Source organism: Lathyrus oleraceus, chromosome 5 (assembly GCF_024323335.1).
Source record: "Lathyrus oleraceus cultivar Zhongwan6 chromosome 5, CAAS_Psat_ZW6_1.0, whole genome shotgun sequence".
Lineage (NCBI taxonomy): Eukaryota > Viridiplantae > Streptophyta > Magnoliopsida > Fabales > Fabaceae > Lathyrus > Lathyrus oleraceus.
The window spans coordinates 512,907,815-512,930,456 of NC_066583.1; the positions used below are offsets into that span (position 1 = coordinate 512,907,815).

Genomic DNA, 22,642 nt, shown 5'->3' on the forward strand with positions numbered 1-22,642 from the left:
TATTATTTTATTTATAATTATTTAAATGTTAATATGAAAAATTGTTAAGGTAAAGACTATATATTATTCAAATAAATTGTAGATATTTTATGTTGTAACATCTCTGAATTTGACAAGCAAGTTAATAACCATTTTATGTTTTGTAGTAGAAAATTTTAAGACTTATTATAGAAAATTATTATATATTAACTGTATTAATACATTTTCATTTAAGATATGCATGTTAGTTCGTTTATAAAATGATATTATGCAAGTTTCTAGTAAGGCAAAGATCGAAAACACATTCACATATAGTTTGGGTTATGTTTTATTTTACTTTGCTCTTGGAGATGAGTGGGTTTGTACATAATAATATATTACAACAATCTCCCTATATCTCCCTATCTCATAAGTTTTCATTTTGACTTCATTTCTTGCATGGAAAACATAAGATAACACATTTTTCTTTTATTTTACTTTAACATTAATTTGTTTGGGAGTATAGAGAACACGGGGAAAGGAAGTCATTTAATGGGAAAGGGAGAAGAGGACTTTTCATTTATGTATGAAAGTTTATTATATAAAATATTTGTTATTTTTACCTGCTTTATTTTCCTATTTTGACCTCTAACTTTATAATCTACCATATTATTTTATTTGAAGCTTAAGAGATAAGTCCATATATTTTGTTTTTATGAGTATTAAATTTAAATACCCTCCAAATATAATTTTACAATAAGTACACATTTTAGTTGAAGAAGAAAAAAGTTATCATGTGGCATTGTTATATAATGTCCCTTAGAAAAATGTTTCTTCGATACGTAATAATCATGAAAACTATAAGATACTTATTTTCTAGATCCAAATCGTGATAGAAATTAATATTGCTTGTTTTGTCTTATTTATATTTAATTATTTAAGCGACCACTTTACGTACCTATTTAAACTTTCTTCACAGTGCTTTCTCTATTGACATGAAGAAAAAAAACTAATGTAAAAAGAACATGTAGAATTCATAAGGAGTTCTAAATCTATTTTGTTGGAGGCTATATTATTCAATTTGCCGGTTAAGAAACAAGATAATAATAGAAAAAAGCATTAAAAACTCGTTTAAAACAATGATCTCATTTGAGGAAGTCACTTAATGGGATTCATAATAAGGTTGTAAGGTCGAATATTTGTTATGGGCACCACATAAACTATTTAATTATATCATTTCATGTAGGAAATTGAAGTTGACGATTATTCTAATTGAAAATACAAAATATACTCTTAAAATGAACTTTTTCCATTTTAATGGGGTACAGAGGGAGTTAGATGAAATTAAAAATTAAAATTTATGCTCATGTTTCACGATTTGATCCATCATAACTGGAAATGAGAAAAATATATGTGTACCAAGTGTTACCCTTTAATAATACACATATGCGAATATGGATTCTATCATAAAAGATTTAATCATTCTCTCCTCATTGTCATAAGGGGAAGTACAAGCACTTGATTTTTATCAAGAGAAAAATAAATCCTAATGATAACTACCTAATGATTATGTACATATAAATTAATCTACATTGTCAAAATAAGATGAATCCTCAACAATGAAAAAAGTTGGTAATTCGATCTCAAAAGGGGTGCAGGTTTCTACTCAATTCATGCATGTTGGTAAAGAATCCGAATAGCCCGTGTTTGTATGGCAAAAGTGATCTTCGTTTATTGCTCCCTTTTCTTGCTTTATTTGTCACATAAAGCTTCTCATAAGCCGTTAATGTATTTTTGGGTTTTTCACCTTTCCTCTTTTTAATAATGATGTTTTCTACATTGGGCTTTATTGACGTTTTTGACTCTGAAGGATTCAATATAACAAAAGAATCCTTATGGTCACTGTTACTTCGAAGATCCAAATTTTGTCTAAATCTCCAGAGATTTGATGATCCTGTTGAGTTGCTTTTCTCGTAACACTCACTTGAAGCCTTCATTGTAATATTTTGCAATATCTCATTTTGAGTTTCTTTAGAAATACCACTCGATATTGACTGTGGACTTAAATAATTCTTAATAAAGATGTTCTTTAGAGGATGTCGAATATGTGAAGCATTGTTATTTATGGTGGGGAATAATTGAAGCGATTGGTCAAAAGTAGGCAGTAATGCTCTCATTTTTCCATTTTCAAATATGTCATCGGCAAATATATGCATTCCTTTGACATTGGTGCATGCAAAACTAAATTCTTGTTCTTCATTATTTTCTTCGTCGCTTTTTTGAATTTGTTGATTTGTGCTACAATGCAATTGAGAGTTATCTTGAGCGGGAGCAAAGACTTCAAAATCTAATACAGTGTCGTTGTTTATGTGTTTTTTTGTGCTACAATATGGATCAAGATTATCTTGGATGAAAGCAAAGTTATCAAAATCAAAAGAAGCATCGTCACTTATTTGGTCATTTGTGCCACAACATGGATCAACTTTATCTTGAATAGGAGATAAGCAAGAAAAATCAAGGAAAGGGTGAGGTGTACAAAGGATTGATAGTGCTTGCACCCTTAACGTCTCTATATTTGAGTTTGTTTTCTGCATTTTGTTTTAATAGAGAGATTGAGAAATATGGTGAAGTAACTTTGTTATTGAAAGTGATTGTTAAATGAGAGATATTTATATATAAACACCAATTTTTTATTGTATTATGTTAGTTCAATGGAACACGGTTAGCTTGGATATTTAAGGAGGTAGTTACATGCGGAAGGTGTGAAGATTATTAAAAACTTGCTAATTTGTTTAAGTTATACCTTATATTTGTTTCGAAACAATTTTAGGCCAAATAAATTTATTTTTTATTTTTTTCAATTAAGGAAATTATATTTGGATTTAAAACCGATTCCCCTCTTTTAGAAAATTATTTTTCTGTTATCATGTGTTAGCGGTGTTAAACTGCTTATGGGTAAGTGCAGCCGCTTCAGTTTTGCTTGTTAGTGGCTACTTATAAAGTTTGTTTGTCGATTATGATTTTCTTGTTGGTTACTAAATTAAAAATAATAAAATGAAATTGAAAAATTAAAATTAAACTTGGATGGAAACACTTTATATTTAAAATTCATGACATTGTCCTTACGTAAAAAAATATAATTTAAAAAACATTATAAAATTGAAATATATACTTAATTCTTCTTTAGGAGATAAAACATGTGGATGTATTGCTACAAAGTGTGCTCTAAACATTTTCATATTCTCTATTTATTTATAAAATTTCCAAATAAATATAGATATAGTTTAAATAGAGAATGCATATTGGTCCTATTTATTTTCCTTCAGAGTGCAATGAAAAAAATTATTTAGTTGCTTAATGTTGATAGATCTATTTTCGATGATTACATATTATTTTATTTATAATTATTTAAATGTTAATATGAAAAATTGTTAAGGTAAAGACTATATATTATTCAAATAAATTGTAGATATTTTATGTTGTAACATCTCTGAATTTGACAAGCAAGTTAATAACCATTTTATGTTTTGTAGTAGAAAATTTTAAGACTTATTATAGAAAATTATTATATATTAACTGTATTAATACATTTTCATTTAAGATATGCATGTTAGTTCGTTTATAAAATGATATTATGCAAGTTTCTAGTAAGGCAAAGATCGAAAACACATTCACATATAGTTTGGGTTATGTTTTATTTTACTTTGCTCTTGGAGATGAGTGGGTTTGTACATAATAATATATTACAACAATCTCCCTATATCTCCCTATCTCATAAGTTTTCATTTTGACTTCATTTCTTGCATGGAAAACATAAGATAACACATTTTTCTTTTATTTTACTTTAACATTAATTTGTTTGGGAGTATAGAGAACACGGGGAAAGGAAGTCATTTAATGGGAAAGGGAGAAGAGGACTTTTCATTTATGTATGAAAGTTTATTATATAAAATATTTGTTATTTTTACCTGCTTTATTTTCCTATTTTGACCTCTAACTTTATAATCTACCATATTATTTTATTTGAAGCTTAAGAGATAAGTCCATATATTTTGTTTTTATGAGTATTAAATTTAAATACCCTCCAAATATAATTTTACAATAAGTACACATTTTAGTTGAAGAAGAAAAAAGTTATCATGTGGCATTGTTATATAATGTCCCTTAGAAAAATGTTTCTTCGATACGTAATAATCATGAAAACTATAAGATACTTATTTTCTAGATCCAAATCGTGATAGAAATTAATATTGCTTGTTTTGTCTTATTTATATTTAATTATTTAAGCGACCACTTTACGTACCTATTTAAACTTTCTTCACAGTGCTTTCTCTATTGACATGAAGAAAAAAAACTAATGTAAAAAGAACATGTAGAATTCATAAGGAGTTCTAAATCTATTTTGTTGGAGGCTATATTATTCAATTTGCCGGTTAAGAAACAAGATAATAATAGAAAAAAGCATTAAAAACTCGTTTAAAACAATGATCTCATTTGAGGAAGTCACTTAATGGGATTCGTAATAAGGTTGTAAGGTCGAATATTTGTTATGGGCACCACATAAACTATTTAATTATATCATTTCATGTAGGAAATTGAAGTTGACGATTATTCTAATTGAAAATACAAAATATACTCTTAAAATGAACTTTTTCCATTTTAATGGGGTACAGAGGGAGTTAGATGAAATTAAAAATTAAAATTTATGCTCATGTTTCACGATTTGATCCATCATAACTGGAAATGAGAAAAATATATGTGTACCAAGTGTTACCCTTTAATAATACACATATGCGAATATGGATTCTATCATAAAAGATTTAATCATTCTCTCCTCATTGTCATAAGGGGAAGTACAAGCACTTGATTTTTATCAAGAGAAAAATAAATCCTAATGATAACTACCTAATGATTATGTACATATAAATTAATCTACATTGTCAAAATAAGATGAATCCTCAACAATGAAAAAAGTTGGTAATTCGATCTCAAAAGGGGTGCAGGTTTCTACTCAATTCATGCATGTTGGTAAAGAATCCGAATAGCCCGTGTTTGTATGGCAAAAGTGATCTTCGTTTATTGCTCCCTTTTCTTGCTTTATTTGTCACATAAAGCTTCTCATAAGCCGTTAATGTATTTTTGGGTTTTTCACCTTTCCTCTTTTTAATAATGATGTTTTCTACATTGGGCTTTATTGACGTTTTTGACTCTGAAGGATTCAATATAACAAAAGAATCCTTATGGTCACTGTTACTTCGAAGATCCAAATTTTGTCTAAATCTCCAGAGATTTGATGATCCTGTTGAGTTGCTTTTCTCGTAACACTCACTTGAAGCCTTCATTGTAATATTTTGCAATATCTCATTTTGAGTTTCTTTAGAAATACCACTCGATATTGACTGTGGACTTAAATAATTCTTAATAAAGATGTTCTTTAGAGGATGTCGAATATGTGAAGCATTGTTATTTATGGTGGGGAATAATTGAAGCGATTGGTCAAAAGTAGGCAGTAATGCTCTCATTTTTCCATTTTCAAATATGTCATCGGCAAATATATGCATTCCTTTGACATTGGTGCATGCAAAACTAAATTCTTGTTCTTCATTATTTTCTTCGTCGCTTTTTTGAATTTGTTGATTTGTGCTACAATGCAATTGAGAGTTATCTTGAGCGGGAGCAAAGACTTCAAAATCTAATACAGTGTCGTTGTTTATGTGTTTTTTTGTGCTACAATATGGATCAAGATTATCTTGGATGAAAGCAAAGTTATCAAAATCAAAAGAAGCATCGTCACTTATTTGGTCATTTGTGCCACAACATGGATCAACTTTATCTTGAATAGGAGATAAGCAAGAAAAATCAAGGAAAGGGTGAGGTGTACAAAGGATTGATAGTGCTTGCACCCTTAACGTCTCTATATTTGAGTTTGTTTTCTGCATTTTGTTTTAATAGAGAGATTGAGAAATATGGTGAAGTAACTTTGTTATTGAAAGTGATTGTTAAATGAGAGATATTTATATATAAACACCAATTTTTTATTGTATTATGTTAGTTCAATGGAACACGGTTAGCTTGGATATTTAAGGAGGTAGTTACATGCGGAAGGTGTGAAGATTATTAAAAACTTGCTAATTTGTTTAAGTTATACCTTATATTTGTTTCGAAACAATTTTAGGCCAAATAAATTTATTTTTTTATTTTTTTCAATTAAGGAAATTATATTTGGATTTAAAACCGATTCCCCTCTTTTAGAAAATTATTTTTCTGTTATCATGTGTTAGCGGTGTTAAACTGCTTATGGGTAAGTGCAGCCGCTTCAGTTTTGCTTGTTAGTGGCTACTTATAAAGTTTGTTTGTCGATTATGATTTTCTTGTTGGTTACTAAATTAAAAATAATAAAATGAAATTGAAAAATTAAAATTAAACTTGGATGGAAACACTTTATATTTAAAATTCATGACATTGTCCTTACGTAAAAAAATATAATTTAAAAAACATTATAAAATTGAAATATATACTTAATTCTTCTTTAGGAGATAAAACATGTGGATGTATTGCTACAAAGTGTGCTCTAAACATTTTCATATTCTCTATTTATTTATAAAATTTCCAAATAAATATAGATATAGTTTAAATAGAGAATGCATATTGGTCCTATTTATTTTCCTTCAGAGTGCAATGAAAAAAATTATTTAGTTGCTTAATGTTGATAGATCTATTTTCGATGATTACATATTATTTTATTTATAATTATTTAAATGTTAATATGAAAAATTGTTAAGGTAAAGACTATATATTATTCAAATAAATTGTAGATATTTTATGTTGTAACATCTCTGAATTTGACAAGCAAGTTAATAACCATTTTATGTTTTGTAGTAGAAAATTTTAAGACTTATTATAGAAAATTATTATATATTAACTGTATTAATACATTTTCATTTAAGATATGCATGTTAGTTCGTTTATAAAATGATATTATGCAAGTTTCTAGTAAGGCAAAGATCGAAAACACATTCACATATAGTTTGGGTTATGTTTTATTTTACTTTGCTCTTGGAGATGAGTGGGTTTGTACATAATAATATATTACAACAATCTCCCTATATCTCCCTATCTCATAAGTTTTCATTTTGACTTCATTTCTTGCATGGAAAACATAAGATAACACATTTTTCTTTTATTTTACTTTAACATTAATTTGTTTGGGAGTATAGAGAACACGGGGAAAGGAAGTCATTTAATGGGAAAGGGAGAAGAGGACTTTTCATTTATGTATGAAAGTTTATTATATAAAATATTTGTTATTTTTACCTGCTTTATTTTCCTATTTTGACCTCTAACTTTATAATCTACCATATTATTTTATTTGAAGCTTAAGAGATAAGTCCATATATTTTGTTTTTATGAGTATTAAATTTAAATACCCTCCAAATATAATTTTACAATAAGTACACATTTTAGTTGAAGAAGAAAAAAGTTATCATGTGGCATTGTTATATAATGTCCCTTAGAAAAATGTTTCTTCGATACGTAATAATCATGAAAACTATAAGATACTTATTTTCTAGATCCAAATCGTGATAGAAATTAATATTGCTTGTTTTGTCTTATTTATATTTAATTATTTAAGCGACCACTTTACGTACCTATTTAAACTTTCTTCACAGTGCTTTCTCTATTGACATGAAGAAAAAAAACTAATGTAAAAAGAACATGTAGAATTCATAAGGAGTTCTAAATCTATTTTGTTGGAGGCTATATTATTCAATTTGCCGGTTAAGAAACAAGATAATAATAGAAAAAAAGCATTAAAAACTCGTTTAAAACAATGATCTCATTTGAGGAAGTCACTTAATGGGATTCATAATAAGGTTGTAAGGTCGAATATTTGTTATGGGCACCACATAAACTATTTAATTATATCATTTCATGTAGGAAATTGAAGTTGACGATTATTCTAATTGAAAATACAAAATATACTCTTAAAATGAACTTTTTCCATTTTAATGGGGTACAGAGGGAGTTAGATGAAATTAAAAATTAAAATTTATGCTCATGTTTCACGATTTGATCCATCATAACTGGAAATGAGAAAAATATATGTGTACCAAGTGTTACCCTTTAATAATACACATATGCGAATATGGATTCTATCATAAAAGATTTAATCATTCTCTCCTCATTGTCATAAGGGGAAGTACAAGCACTTGATTTTTATCAAGAGAAAAATAAATCCTAATGATAACTACCTAATGATTATGTACATATAAATTAATCTACATTGTCAAAATAAGATGAATCCTCAACAATGAAAAAAGTTGGTAATTCGATCTCAAAAGGGGTGCAGGTTTCTACTCAATTCATGCATGTTGGTAAAGAATCCGAATAGCCCGTGTTTGTATGGCAAAAGTGATCTTCGTTTATTGCTCCCTTTTCTTGCTTTATTTGTCACATAAAGCTTCTCATAAGCCGTTAATGTATTTTTGGGTTTTTCACCTTTCCTCTTTTTAATAATGATGTTTTCTACATTGGGCTTTATTGACGTTTTTGACTCTGAAGGATTCAATATAACAAAAGAATCCTTATGGTCACTGTTACTTCGAAGATCCAAATTTTGTCTAAATCTCCAGAGATTTGATGATCCTGTTGAGTTGCTTTTCTCGTAACACTCACTTGAAGCCTTCATTGTAATATTTTGCAATATCTCATTTTGAGTTTCTTTAGAAATACCACTCGATATTGACTGTGGACTTAAATAATTCTTAATAAAGATGTTCTTTAGAGGATGTCGAATATGTGAAGCATTGTTATTTATGGTGGGGAATAATTGAAGCGATTGGTCAAAAGTAGGCAGTAATGCTCTCATTTTTCCATTTTCAAATATGTCATCGGCAAATATATGCATTCCTTTGACATTGGTGCATGCAAAACTAAATTCTTGTTCTTCATTATTTTCTTCGTCGCTTTTTTGAATTTGTTGATTTGTGCTACAATGCAATTGAGAGTTATCTTGAGCGGGAGCAAAGACTTCAAAATCTAATACAGTGTCGTTGTTTATGTGTTTTTTTGTGCTACAATATGGATCAAGATTATCTTGGATGAAAGCAAAGTTATCAAAATCAAAAGAAGCATCGTCACTTATTTGGTCATTTGTGCCACAACATGGATCAACTTTATCTTGAATAGGAGATAAGCAAGAAAAATCAAGGAAAGGGTGAGGTGTACAAAGGATTGATAGTGCTTGCACCCTTAACGTCTCTATATTTGAGTTTGTTTTCTGCATTTTGTTTTAATAGAGAGATTGAGAAATATGGTGAAGTAACTTTGTTATTGAAAGTGATTGTTAAATGAGAGATATTTATATATAAACACCAATTTTTTATTGTATTATGTTAGTTCAATGGAACACGGTTAGCTTGGATATTTAAGGAGGTAGTTACATGCGGAAGGTGTGAAGATTATTAAAAACTTGCTAATTTGTTTAAGTTATACCTTATATTTGTTTCGAAACAATTTTAGGCCAAATAAATTTATTTTTTTATTTTTTTCAATTAAGGAAATTATATTTGGATTTAAAACCGATTCCCCTCTTTTAGAAAATTATTTTTCTGTTATCATGTGTTAGCGGTGTTAAACTGCTTATGGGTAAGTGCAGCCGCTTCAGTTTTGCTTGTTAGTGGCTACTTATAAAGTTTGTTTGTCGATTATGATTTTCTTGTTGGTTACTAAATTAAAAATAATAAAATGAAATTGAAAAATTAAAATTAAACTTGGATGGAAACACTTTATATTTAAAATTCATGACATTGTCCTTACGTAAAAAAATATAATTTAAAAAACATTATAAAATTGAAATATATACTTAATTCTTCTTTAGGAGATAAAACATGTGGATGTATTGCTACAAAGTGTGCTCTAAACATTTTCATATTCTCTATTTATTTATAAAATTTCCAAATAAATATAGATATAGTTTAAATAGAGAATGCATATTGGTCCTATTTATTTTCCTTCAGAGTGCAATGAAAAAAATTATTTAGTTGCTTAATGTTGATAGATCTATTTTCGATGATTACATATTATTTTATTTATAATTATTTAAATGTTAATATGAAAAATTGTTAAGGTAAAGACTATATATTATTCAAATAAATTGTAGATATTTTATGTTGTAACATCTCTGAATTTGACAAGCAAGTTAATAACCATTTTATGTTTTGTAGTAGAAAATTTTAAGACTTATTATAGAAAATTATTATATATTAACTGTATTAATACATTTTCATTTAAGATATGCATGTTAGTTCGTTTATAAAATGATATTATGCAAGTTTCTAGTAAGGCAAAGATCGAAAACACATTCACATATAGTTTGGGTTATGTTTTATTTTACTTTGCTCTTGGAGATGAGTGGGTTTGTACATAATAATATATTACAACAATCTCCCTATATCTCCCTATCTCATAAGTTTTCATTTTGACTTCATTTCTTGCATGGAAAACATAAGATAACACATTTTTCTTTTATTTTACTTTAACATTAATTTGTTTGGGAGTATAGAGAACACGGGGAAAGGAAGTCATTTAATGGGAAAGGGAGAAGAGGACTTTTCATTTATGTATGAAAGTTTATTATATAAAATATTTGTTATTTTTACCTGCTTTATTTTCCTATTTTGACCTCTAACTTTATAATCTACCATATTATTTTATTTGAAGCTTAAGAGATAAGTCCATATATTTTGTTTTTATGAGTATTAAATTTAAATACCCTCCAAATATAATTTTACAATAAGTACACATTTTAGTTGAAGAAGAAAAAAGTTATCATGTGGCATTGTTATATAATGTCCCTTAGAAAAATGTTTCTTCGATACGTAATAATCATGAAAACTATAAGATACTTATTTTCTAGATCCAAATCGTGATAGAAATTAATATTGCTTGTTTTGTCTTATTTATATTTAATTATTTAAGCGACCACTTTACGTACCTATTTAAACTTTCTTCACAGTGCTTTCTCTATTGACATGAAGAAAAAAAACTAATGTAAAAAGAACATGTAGAATTCATAAGGAGTTCTAAATCTATTTTGTTGGAGGCTATATTATTCAATTTGCCGGTTAAGAAACAAGATAATAATAGAAAAAAAGCATTAAAAACTCGTTTAAAACAATGATCTCATTTGAGGAAGTCACTTAATGGGATTCGTAATAAGGTTGTAAGGTCGAATATTTGTTATGGGCACCACATAAACTATTTAATTATATCATTTCATGTAGGAAATTGAAGTTGACGATTATTCTAATTGAAAATACAAAATATACTCTTAAAATGAACTTTTTCCATTTTAATGGGGTACAGAGGGAGTTAGATGAAATTAAAAATTAAAATTTATGCTCATGTTTCACGATTTGATCCATCATAACTGGAAATGAGAAAAATATATGTGTACCAAGTGTTACCCTTTAATAATACACATATGCGAATATGGATTCTATCATAAAAGATTTAATCATTCTCTCCTCATTGTCATAAGGGGAAGTACAAGCACTTGATTTTTATCAAGAGAAAAATAAATCCTAATGATAACTACCTAATGATTATGTACATATAAATTAATCTACATTGTCAAAATAAGATGAATCCTCAACAATGAAAAAAGTTGGTAATTCGATCTCAAAAGGGGTGCAGGTTTCTACTCAATTCATGCATGTTGGTAAAGAATCCGAATAGCCCGTGTTTGTATGGCAAAAGTGATCTTCGTTTATTGCTCCCTTTTCTTGCTTTATTTGTCACATAAAGCTTCTCATAAGCCGTTAATGTATTTTTGGGTTTTTCACCTTTCCTCTTTTTAATAATGATGTTTTCTACATTGGGCTTTATTGACGTTTTTGACTCTGAAGGATTCAATATAACAAAAGAATCCTTATGGTCACTGTTACTTCGAAGATCCAAATTTTGTCTAAATCTCCAGAGATTTGATGATCCTGTTGAGTTGCTTTTCTCGTAACACTCACTTGAAGCCTTCATTGTAATATTTTGCAATATCTCATTTTGAGTTTCTTTAGAAATACCACTCGATATTGACTGTGGACTTAAATAATTCTTAATAAAGATGTTCTTTAGAGGATGTCGAATATGTGAAGCATTGTTATTTATGGTGGGGAATAATTGAAGCGATTGGTCAAAAGTAGGCAGTAATGCTCTCATTTTTCCATTTTCAAATATGTCATCGGCAAATATATGCATTCCTTTGACATTGGTGCATGCAAAACTAAATTCTTGTTCTTCATTATTTTCTTCGTCGCTTTTTTGAATTTGTTGATTTGTGCTACAATGCAATTGAGAGTTATCTTGAGCGGGAGCAAAGACTTCAAAATCTAATACAGTGTCGTTGTTTATGTGTTTTTTTGTGCTACAATATGGATCAAGATTATCTTGGATGAAAGCAAAGTTATCAAAATCAAAAGAAGCATCGTCACTTATTTGGTCATTTGTGCCACAACATGGATCAACTTTATCTTGAATAGGAGATAAGCAAGAAAAATCAAGGAAAGGGTGAGGTGTACAAAGGATTGATAGTGCTTGCACCCTTAACGTCTCTATATTTGAGTTTGTTTTCTGCATTTTGTTTTAATAGAGAGATTGAGAAATATGGTGAAGTAACTTTGTTATTGAAAGTGATTGTTAAATGAGAGATATTTATATATAAACACCAATTTTTTATTGTATTATGTTAGTTCAATGGAACACGGTTAGCTTGGATATTTAAGGAGGTAGTTACATGCGGAAGGTGTGAAGATTATTAAAAACTTGCTAATTTGTTTAAGTTATACCTTATATTTGTTTCGAAACAATTTTAGGCCAAATAAATTTATTTTTTATTTTTTTCAATTAAGGAAATTATATTTGGATTTAAAACCGATTCCCCTCTTTTAGAAAATTATTTTTCTGTTATCATGTGTTAGCGGTGTTAAACTGCTTATGGGTAAGTGCAGCCGCTTCAGTTTTGCTTGTTAGTGGCTACTTATAAAGTTTGTTTGTCGATTATGATTTTCTTGTTGGTTACTAAATTAAAAATAATAAAATGAAATTGAAAAATTAAAATTAAACTTGGATGGAAACACTTTATATTTAAAATTCATGACATTGTCCTTACGTAAAAAAATATAATTTAAAAAACATTATAAAATTGAAATATAAACTTAATTCTTCTTTAGGAGATAAAACATGTGGATGTATTGTTACAAAGTGTGCTCTAAACATTTTCATATTCTCTATTTATTTATAAAATTTCCAAATAAATATAGATATAGTTTAAATAGAGAATGCATATTGGTCCTATTTATTTTCCTTCAGAGTGCAATGAAAAAAATTATTTAGTTGCTTAATGTTGATAGATCTATTTTCGATGATTACATATTATTTTATTTATAATTATTTAAATGTTAATATGAAAATTGTTAAGGTAAAGACTATATATTATTCAAATAAATTGTAGATATTTTATGTTGTAACATCTCTGAATTTGACAAGCAAGTTAATAACCATTTTATGTTTTGTAGTAGAAAATTTTAAGACTTATTATAGAAAATTATTATATATTAACTGTATTAATACATTTTCATTTAAGATATGCATGTTAGTTCGTTTATAAAATGATATTATGCAAGTTTCTAGTAAGGCAAAGATCGAAAACACATTCACATATAGTTTGGGTTATGTTTTATTTTACTTTGCTCTTGGAGATGAGTGGGTTTGTACATAATAATATATTACAACAATCTCCCTATATCTCCCTATCTCATAAGTTTTCATTTTGACTTCATTTCTTGCATGGAAAACATAAGATAACACATTTTTCTTTTATTTTACTTTAACATTAATTTGTTTGGGAGTATAGAGAACACGGGGAAAGGAAGTCATTTAATGGGAAAGGGAGAAGAGGACTTTTCATTTATGTATGAAAGTTTATTATATAAAATATTTGTTATTTTTACCTGCTTTATTTTCCTATTTTGACCTCTAACTTTATAATCTACCATATTATTTTATTTGAAGCTTAAGAGATAAGTCCATATATTTTGTTTTTATGAGTATTAAATTTAAATACCCTCCAAATATAATTTTACAATAAGTACACATTTTAGTTGAAGAAGAAAAAAGTTATCATGTGGCATTGTTATATAATGTCCCTTAGAAAAATGTTTCTTCGATACGTAATAATCATGAAAACTATAAGATACTTATTTTCTAGATCCAAATCGTGATAGAAATTAATATTGCTTGTTTTGTCTTATTTATATTTAATTATTTAAGCGACCACTTTACGTACCTATTTAAACTTTCTTCACAGTGCTTTCTCTATTGACATGAAGAAAAAAAACTAATGTAAAAAGAACATGTAGAATTCATAAGGAGTTCTAAATCTATTTTGTTGGAGGCTATATTATTCAATTTGCCGGTTAAGAAACAAGATAATAATAGAAAAAAGCATTAAAAACTCGTTTAAAACAATGATCTCATTTGAGGAAGTCACTTAATGGGATTCGTAATAAGGTTGTAAGGTCGAATATTTGTTATGGGCACCACATAAACTATTTAATTATATCATTTCATGTAGGAAATTGAAGTTGACGATTATTCTAATTGAAAATACAAAATATACTCTTAAAATGAACTTTTTCCATTTTAATGGGGTACAGAGGGAGTTAGATGAAATTAAAAATTAAAATTTATGCTCATGTTTCACGATTTGATCCATCATAACTGGAAATGAGAAAAATATATGTGTACCAAGTGTTACCCTTTAATAATACACATATGCGAATATGGATTCTATCATAAAAGATTTAATCATTCTCTCCTCATTGTCATAAGGGGAAGTACAAGCACTTGATTTTTATCAAGAGAAAAATAAATCCTAATGATAACTACCTAATGATTATGTACATATAAATTAATCTACATTGTCAAAATAAGATGAATCCTCAACAATGAAAAAAGTTGGTAATTCGATCTCAAAAGGGGTGCAGGTTTCTACTCAATTCATGCATGTTGGTAAAGAATCCGAATAGCCCGTGTTTGTATGGCAAAAGTGATCTTCGTTTATTGCTCCCTTTTCTTGCTTTATTTGTCACATAAAGCTTCTCATAAGCCGTTAATGTATTTTTGGGTTTTTCACCTTTCCTCTTTTTAATAATGATGTTTTCTACATTGGGCTTTATTGACGTTTTTGACTCTGAAGGATTCAATATAACAAAAGAATCCTTATGGTCACTGTTACTTCGAAGATCCAAATTTTGTCTAAATCTCCAGAGATTTGATGATCCTGTTGAGTTGCTTTTCTCGTAACACTCACTTGAAGCCTTCATTGTAATATTTTGCAATATCTCATTTTGAGTTTCTTTAGAAATACCACTCGATATTGACTGTGGACTTAAATAATTCTTAATAAAGATGTTCTTTAGAGGATGTCGAATATGTGAAGCATTGTTATTTATGGTGGGGAATAATTGAAGCGATTGGTCAAAAGTAGGCAGTAATGCTCTCATTTTTCCATTTTCAAATATGTCATCGGCAAATATATGCATTCCTTTGACATTGGTGCATGCAAAACTAAATTCTTGTTCTTCATTATTTTCTTCGTCGCTTTTTTGAATTTGTTGATTTGTGCTACAATGCAATTGAGAGTTATCTTGAGCGGGAGCAAAGACATCAAAATCTAATACAGTGTCATTGTTAATGTGTTTTTTTGTGCTACAATATGGATCAAGATTATCTTGGATGAAAGCAAAGTTATCAAAATCAAAAGAAGCATCGTCACTTATTTGGTCATTTGTGCCACAACATGGATCAACTTTATCTTGAATAGGAGATAAGCAAGAAAAATCAAGGAAAGGGTGAGGTGTACAAAGGATTGATAGTGCTTGCACCCTTAACGTCTCTATATTTGAGTTTGTTTCTGCATTTTGTTTTAATAGAGAGATTGAGAAATATGGTGAAGTAACTTTGTTATTGAAAGTGATTGTTAAATGAGAGATATTTATATATAAACACCAATTTTTTATTGTATTATGTTAGTTCAATGGAACACGGTTAGCTTGGATATTTAAGGAGGTAGTTACATGCGGAAGGTGTGAAGATTATTAAAAACTTGCTAATTTGTTTAAGTTATACCTTATATTTGTTTCGAAACAATTTTAGGCCAAATAAATTTATTTTTTTATTTTTTTCAATTAAGGAAATTATATTTGGATTTAAAACCGATTCCCCTCTTTTAGAAAATTATTTTTCTGTTATCATGTGTTAGCGGTGTTAAACTGCTTATGGGTAAGTGCAGCCGCTTCAGTTTTGCTTGTTAGTGGCTACTTATAAAGTTTGTTTGTCGATTATGATTTTCTTGTTGGTTACTAAATTAAAAATAATAAATGAAATTGAAAAATTAAAATTAAACTTGGATGGAAACACTTTATATTTAAAATTCATGACATTGTCCTTACGTAAAAAAATATAATTTAAAAAACATTATAAAATTGAAATATATACTTAATTCTTCTTTAGGAGATAAAACATGTGGATGTATTGTTACAAAGTGTGCTCTAAACATTTTCATATTCTCTATTTATTTGTAAAATTTCCATATAAATATAGATATAGTTTAAATAGAGAATGCATATTGGTCCTATTTATTTTCCTTCAGAGTGCAATGAAAAAATTATTAAGTTGCTTAATGTTGATAGATCTATTTTCGATGATTACATATTATTTTATTTATAATTATTTAAATTTTAATATGAAAATTGTTAAGGTAAAGACTATATATTATTCAAATAAATTGTAGATCTTTTATGTTGTAACATCTCTGAAATTGACAAGCAAGTTAATAACCATTTTATGTTTTGTAGTAGAAAATTTTAAGACTTATTATAGAAAATTATTATATATTAACTGTATTAATACATTTTCATTTAAGATATGCATGTTAGTTCGTTTATAAAATGATATTATGCAAGTTTCTAGTAAGGCAAAGATCGAAAACACATTCACATATAGTTTGGGTTATGTTTTATTTTACTTTGCTCTTGGAGATGAGTGGGTTTGTACATAATAATATATTACAACAATCTCCCTATATCTCCGTATCTCATAAGTTTTCATTTTGAGTTCATTTCTTGCATGGAAAACATAAGATAACACATTTTTCTTTTATTTTACTTTAACATTAATTTGTTTGGGAGTATAGAGAACACGGGGAAAGGAAGTCATTTAATGGGAAAGGGAGAAGAGGACTTTTCATTTATGTATGAAAGTTTATTATATAAAATATTTGTTATTTTTACCTGCTTTATTTTCCTATTTTGACCTCTAACTTTATAATCTACCATATTATTTTATTTGAAGCTTAAGAGATAAGTCCATATATTTTGTTTTTATGAGTCTTAAATTTAAATACCCTCCAAATATAATTTTACAATAAGTACACATTTTAGTTGAAGAAGAAAAAAGTTATCATGTGGCATTGTTATATAATGTCCCTTAGAAAAATGTTTCTTCGATACGTAATAATCATGAAAACTATAAGATACTTATTTTCTAGATCCAAATCGTGATAGAAATTAATATTGCTTGTTTTGTCTTATTTATATTTAATTATTTAAGCGACCACTTTACGTACCTATTTAAACTTTCTTCACAGTGCTTTCTCTATTGACATGAAGAAAAAAAACTAATGTAAAAAGAACATGTAGAATTCATAAGGAGTTCTAAATCTATTTTGTTGGAGGCTATATTATTCAATTTTCCGGTTAAGAAACAAGATAATAATAGAAAAAAAGCGTTAAAAACTCGTTTAAAACAATGATCTCATTTGAGGAAGTCACTTAATGGGATTCGTAATAAGGTTGTAAGGTCGAATATTTGTTATGGGCACCACATAAACTATTTAATTATATCATTTCATGTAGGAAATTGAAGTTGACGATTATTCTAATTGAAAATACAAAATATACTCTTAAAATGAACTTTTTCCATTTTAATGGGGTACAGAGGGAGTTAGATGAAATTAAAAATTAAAATTTATGCTCATGTTTCACGATTTGATCCATCATAACTGGAAATGAGAAAAATATATGTGTACCAAGGTTACTCTTTAATAATACACATATGCGAATATGGATTCTATCATAAAAGATTTAATCATTCTCTCCTCATTGTCATAAGGGGAAGTACAAGCACTTGATTTTTATCAAGAGAAAAATAAATCCTAATGATAACTACCTAATGATTATGTACATATAAATTAATCTACATTGTCAAAATAAGATGAATCCTCAACAATGAAAAAAGTTGGTAATTCGATCTCAAAAGGGGTGCAGGTTTCTACTCAATTCATGCATGTTGGTAAAGAATCCGAATAGCCCGTGTTTGTATGGCAAAAGTGATCTTCGTTTATTGCTCCCTTTTCTTGCTTTATTTGTCACATAAAGCTTCTCATAAGCCGTTAATGTATTTTTGGGTTTTTCACCTTTCCTCTTTTTAATAATGATGTTTTCTACATTGGGCTTTATTGACGTTTTTGACTCTGAAGGATTCAATATAACAAAAGAATCCTTATGGTCACTGTTACTTCGAAGATCCAAATTTTGTCTAAATCTCCAGAGATTTGATGATCCTGTTGAGTTGCTTTTCTCGTAACACTCACTTGAAGCCTTCATTGTAATATTTTGCAATATCTCATTTTGAGTTTCTTTAGAAATACCACTCGATATTGATTGTGGACTTAAGAATTCTTAATAAAGATGTTCTTTAGAGGATGTCGAATATGTGAAGCATTGTTATTTATGGTGGGGAATAATTGAAGCGATTGGTCAAAAGTAGGCAGTAATGCTCTCATTTTTCCATTTTCAAATATGTCATCGGCAAATATATGCATTCCTTTGACATCGGTGCATGCAAAACTAAATTCTTGTTCTTCATTATTTTCTTCGTCGCTTTTTTGAATTTGTTGATTTGTGCTACAATGCGATTGAGAGTTATCTTGAGCGGGAGCAAAGACATCAAAATCTAATACAGTGTCGTTGTTAATGTGTTTTTTTGTGCTACAATATGGATCAAGATTATCTTGGATGAAAGCAAAGTTATCAAAATCAAAAGAAGCATCGTCACTTATTTGGTCATTTGTGCCACAACATGGATCAACTTTATCTTGAATAGGAGATAAGCAAGAAAAATCAAGGAAAGGGTGAGGTGTACAAAGGATTGATAGTGCTTGCACCCTTAACGTCTCTATATTTGAGTTTGTTTTCTGCATTTTGTTTTAATAGAGAGATTGAGAAATATGGTGAAGTAACTTTGTTATTGAAAGTGATTGTTAAATGAGAGATATTTATATATAAACACCAATTTTTTATTGTATTATGTTAGTTCAATGGAACACGGTTAGCTTGGATATTTAAGGAGGTAGTTACATGCGGAAGGTGTGAAGATTATTAAAAACTTGCTAATTTGTTTAAGTTATACCTTATATTTGTTTCGAAACAATTTTAGGCCAAATAAATTTATTTTTTTATTTTTTTCAATTAAGGAAATTATATTTGGATTTAAAACCGATTCCCCTCTTTTAGAAAATTATTTTTCTGTTATCATGTGTTAGCGGTGTTAAACTGCTTATGGGTAAGTGCAGCCGCTTCAGTTTTGCTTGTTAGTGGCTACTTATAAAGTTTGTTTGTCGATTATGATTTTCTTGTTGGTTACTAAATTAAAAATAATAAAATGAAATTGAAAAATTAAAATTAAACTTGGATGGAAACACTTTATATTTAAAATTCATGACATTGTCCTTACGTAAAAAAATATAATTTAAAAAACATTATAAAATTGAAATATATACTTAATTCTTCTTTAGGAGATAAAACATGTGGATGTATTGTTACAAAGTGTGCTCTAAACATTTTCATATTCTCTATTTATTTGTAAAATTTCCAAATAAATATAGATATAGTTTAAATAGAGAATGCATATTGGTCCTATTTATTTTCCTTCAGAGTGCAATAAAAAATTATTTAGTTGCTTAATGTTGATAGATCTATTTTCGATGATTACATATTATTTTATTTATAATTATTTAAATTTTAATATGAAAATTGTTAAGGTAAAGACTATATATTATTCAAATAAATTGTAGATCTTTTATGTTGTAACATCTCTGAAATTGACAAGCAAGTTAATAACCATTTTATGTTTTGTAGTAGAAAATTTTAAGACTTATTATAGAAAATTATTATATATTAACTGTATTAATACATTTTCATTTAAGATATGCATGTTAGTTCGTTTATAAAATGATATTATGCAAGTTTCTAGTAAGGCAAAGATCGAAAACACATTCACATATAGTTTGGGTTATGTTTTATTTTACTTTGCTCTTGGAGATGAGTGGGTTTGTACATAATAATATATTACAACAATCTCCCTATATCTCCGTATCTCATAAGTTTTCATTTTGAGTTCATTTCTTGCATGGAAAACATAAGATAACACATTTTTCTTTTATTTTACTTTAACATTAATTTGTTTGGGAGTATAGAGAACACGGGGAAAGGAAGTCATTTAATGGGAAAGGGAGAAGAGGACTTTTCATTTATGTATGAAAGTTTATTATATAAAATATTTGTTATTTTTACCTGCTTTATTTTCCTATTTTGACCTCTAACTTTATAATCTACCATATTATTTTATTTGAAGCTTAAGAGATAAGTCCATATATTTTGTTTTTATGAGTCTTAAATTTAAATACCCTCCAAATATAATTTTACAATAAGTACACATTTTAGTTGAAGAAGAAAAAAGTTATCATGTGGCATTGTTATATAATGTCCCTTAGAAAAATGTTTCTTCGATACGTAATAATCATGAAAACTATAAGATACTTATTTTCTAGATCCAAATCGTGATAGAAATTAATATTGCTTGTTTTGTCTTATTTATATTTAATTATTTAAGCGACCACTTTACGTACCTATTTAAACTTTCTTCACAGTGCTTTCTCTATTGACATGAAGAAAAAAAACTAATGTAAAAAGAACATGTAGAATTCATAAGGAGTTCTAAATCTATTTTGTTGGAGGCTATATTATTCAATTTGCCGGTTAAGAAACAAGATAATAATAGAAAAAAGCATTAAAAACTCGTTTAAAACAATGATCTCATTTGAGGAAGTCACTTAATGGGATTCGTAATAAGGTTGTAAGGTCGAATATTTGTTATGGGCACCACATAAACTATTTAATTATATCATTTCATGTAGGAAATTGAAGTTGACGATTATTCTAATTGAAAATACAAAATATACTCTTAAAATGAACTTTTTCCATTTTAATGGGGTACAGAGGGAGTTAGATGAAATTAAAAATTAAAATTTATGCTCATGTTTCACGATTTGATCCATCATAACTGGAAATGAGAAAAATATATGTGTACCAAGTGTTACCCTTTAATAATACACATATGCGAATATGGATTCTATCATAAAAGATTTAATCATTCTCTCCTCATTGTCATAAGGGGAAGTACAAGCACTTGATTTTTATCAAGAGAAAAATAAATCCTAATGATAACTACCTAATGATTATGTACATATAAATTAATCTACATTGTCAAAATAAGATGAATCCTCAACAATGAAAAAAGTTGGTAATTCGATCTCAAAAGGGGTGCAGGTTTCTACTCAATTCATGCATGTTGGTAAAGAATCCGAATAGCCCGTGTTTGTATGGCAAAAGTGATCTTCGTTTATTGCTCCCTTTTCTTGCTTTATTTGTCACATAAAGCTTCTCATAAGCCGTTAATGTATTTTTGGTTTTTCACCTTTCCTCTTTTTAATAATGATGTTTTCTACATTGGGCTTTATTGACGTTTTTGACTCTGAAGGATTCAATATAACAAAAGAATCCTTATGGTCACTGTTACTTCGAAGATCCAAATTTTGTCTAAATCTCCAGAGATTTGATGATCCTGTTGAGTTGCTTTTCTCGTAACACTCACTTGAAGCCTTCATTGTAATATTTTGCAATATCTCATTTTGAGTTTCTTTAGAAATACCACTCGATATTGACTGTGGACTTAAATAATTCTTAATAAAGATGTTCTTTAGAGGATGTCGAATATGTGAAGCATTGTTATTTATGGTGGGGAATAATTGAAGCGATTGGTCAAAAGTAGGCAGTAATGCTCTCATTTTTCCATTTTCAAATATGTCATCGGCAAATATATGCATTCCTTTGACATTGGTGCATGCAAAACTAAATTCTTGTTCTTCATTATTTTCTTCGTCGCTTTTTTGAATTTGTTGATTTGTGCTACAATGCAATTGAGAGTTATCTTGAGCGGGAGCAAAGACTTCAAAATCTAATACAGTGTCGTTGTTTATGTGTTTTTTTGTGCTACAATATGGATCAAGATTATCTTGGATGAAAGCAAAGTTATCAAAATCAAAAGAAGCATCGTCACTTATTTGGTCATTTGTGCCACAACATGGATCAACTTTATCTTGAATAGGAGATAAGCAAGAAAAATCAAGGAAAGGGTGAGGTGTACAAAGGATTGATAGTGCTTGCACCCTTAACGTCTCTATATTTGAGTTTGTTTTCTGCATTTTGTTTTAATAGAGAGATTGAGA

At 28.1% G+C, this 22,642-nt stretch overlaps 5 protein-coding genes across 5 annotated transcripts; all 5 read right to left on the reverse strand.

Annotated features, from left to right (window-relative positions):
* Positions 1-1,601: 1,601 nt before the first annotated feature.
* LOC127081712 (uncharacterized) lies at positions 1,602-2,552 on the reverse strand. The gene has a single exon (XM_051021937.1). It carries the CDS (start codon positions 2,550-2,552, stop codon positions 1,602-1,604), a length of 951 nt encoding a protein of 316 aa, XP_050877894.1.
* A 2,394-nt stretch (positions 2,553-4,946) lies between these two features.
* On the reverse strand, positions 4,947-5,897 carry LOC127081713 (uncharacterized). Its single transcript, XM_051021938.1, has one exon. It carries the CDS (start codon positions 5,895-5,897, stop codon positions 4,947-4,949), a length of 951 nt encoding a protein of 316 aa, XP_050877895.1.
* Positions 5,898-8,293: 2,396 nt separating this feature from the next.
* LOC127081714 (uncharacterized) lies at positions 8,294-9,244 on the reverse strand. Its single transcript, XM_051021939.1, has one exon. It carries the CDS (start codon positions 9,242-9,244, stop codon positions 8,294-8,296), a length of 951 nt encoding a protein of 316 aa, XP_050877896.1.
* Positions 9,245-11,640: 2,396 nt separating this feature from the next.
* Positions 11,641-12,591, reverse strand: LOC127081715 (uncharacterized). Its single transcript, XM_051021940.1, has one exon. It carries the CDS (start codon positions 12,589-12,591, stop codon positions 11,641-11,643), a length of 951 nt encoding a protein of 316 aa, XP_050877897.1.
* A 5,735-nt stretch (positions 12,592-18,326) lies between these two features.
* On the reverse strand, positions 18,327-22,618 carry LOC127081716 (uncharacterized). The gene is made up of 2 exons (XM_051021941.1): positions 21,832-22,618; positions 18,327-18,547 (listed from the first exon to the last, which is right to left on the reverse strand). Exons 1-2 carry the CDS (start codon positions 22,616-22,618, stop codon positions 18,327-18,329), a joined length of 1,008 nt encoding a protein of 335 aa, XP_050877898.1.
* Positions 22,619-22,642: the final 24 nt, after the last annotated feature.

Bases quoted from the DNA above. Each gene is read 5' to 3' on its own strand.
- LOC127081713 (XM_051021938.1), bottom strand. From the start codon at position 5,897: ATGCAGAAAACAAACTCAAATATAGAGACGTTAAGGGTGCAAGCACTA.
- LOC127081715 (XM_051021940.1), bottom strand. From the start codon at position 12,591: ATGCAGAAAACAAACTCAAATATAGAGACGTTAAGGGTGCAAGCACTA.
- LOC127081714 (XM_051021939.1), bottom strand. From the start codon at position 9,244: ATGCAGAAAACAAACTCAAATATAGAGACGTTAAGGGTGCAAGCACTA.
- LOC127081716 (XM_051021941.1), bottom strand. From the start codon at position 22,618: ATGCAGAAAACAAACTCAAATATAGAGACGTTAAGGGTGCAAGCACTA. The intron at 18,548-21,831 runs GTGAAAAACCAA...TGAATCCTTCAG, and splicing joins CATTATTAAAAAGAGGAAAG to AGTCAAAAACGTCAATAAAG.
- LOC127081712 (XM_051021937.1), bottom strand. From the start codon at position 2,552: ATGCAGAAAACAAACTCAAATATAGAGACGTTAAGGGTGCAAGCACTA.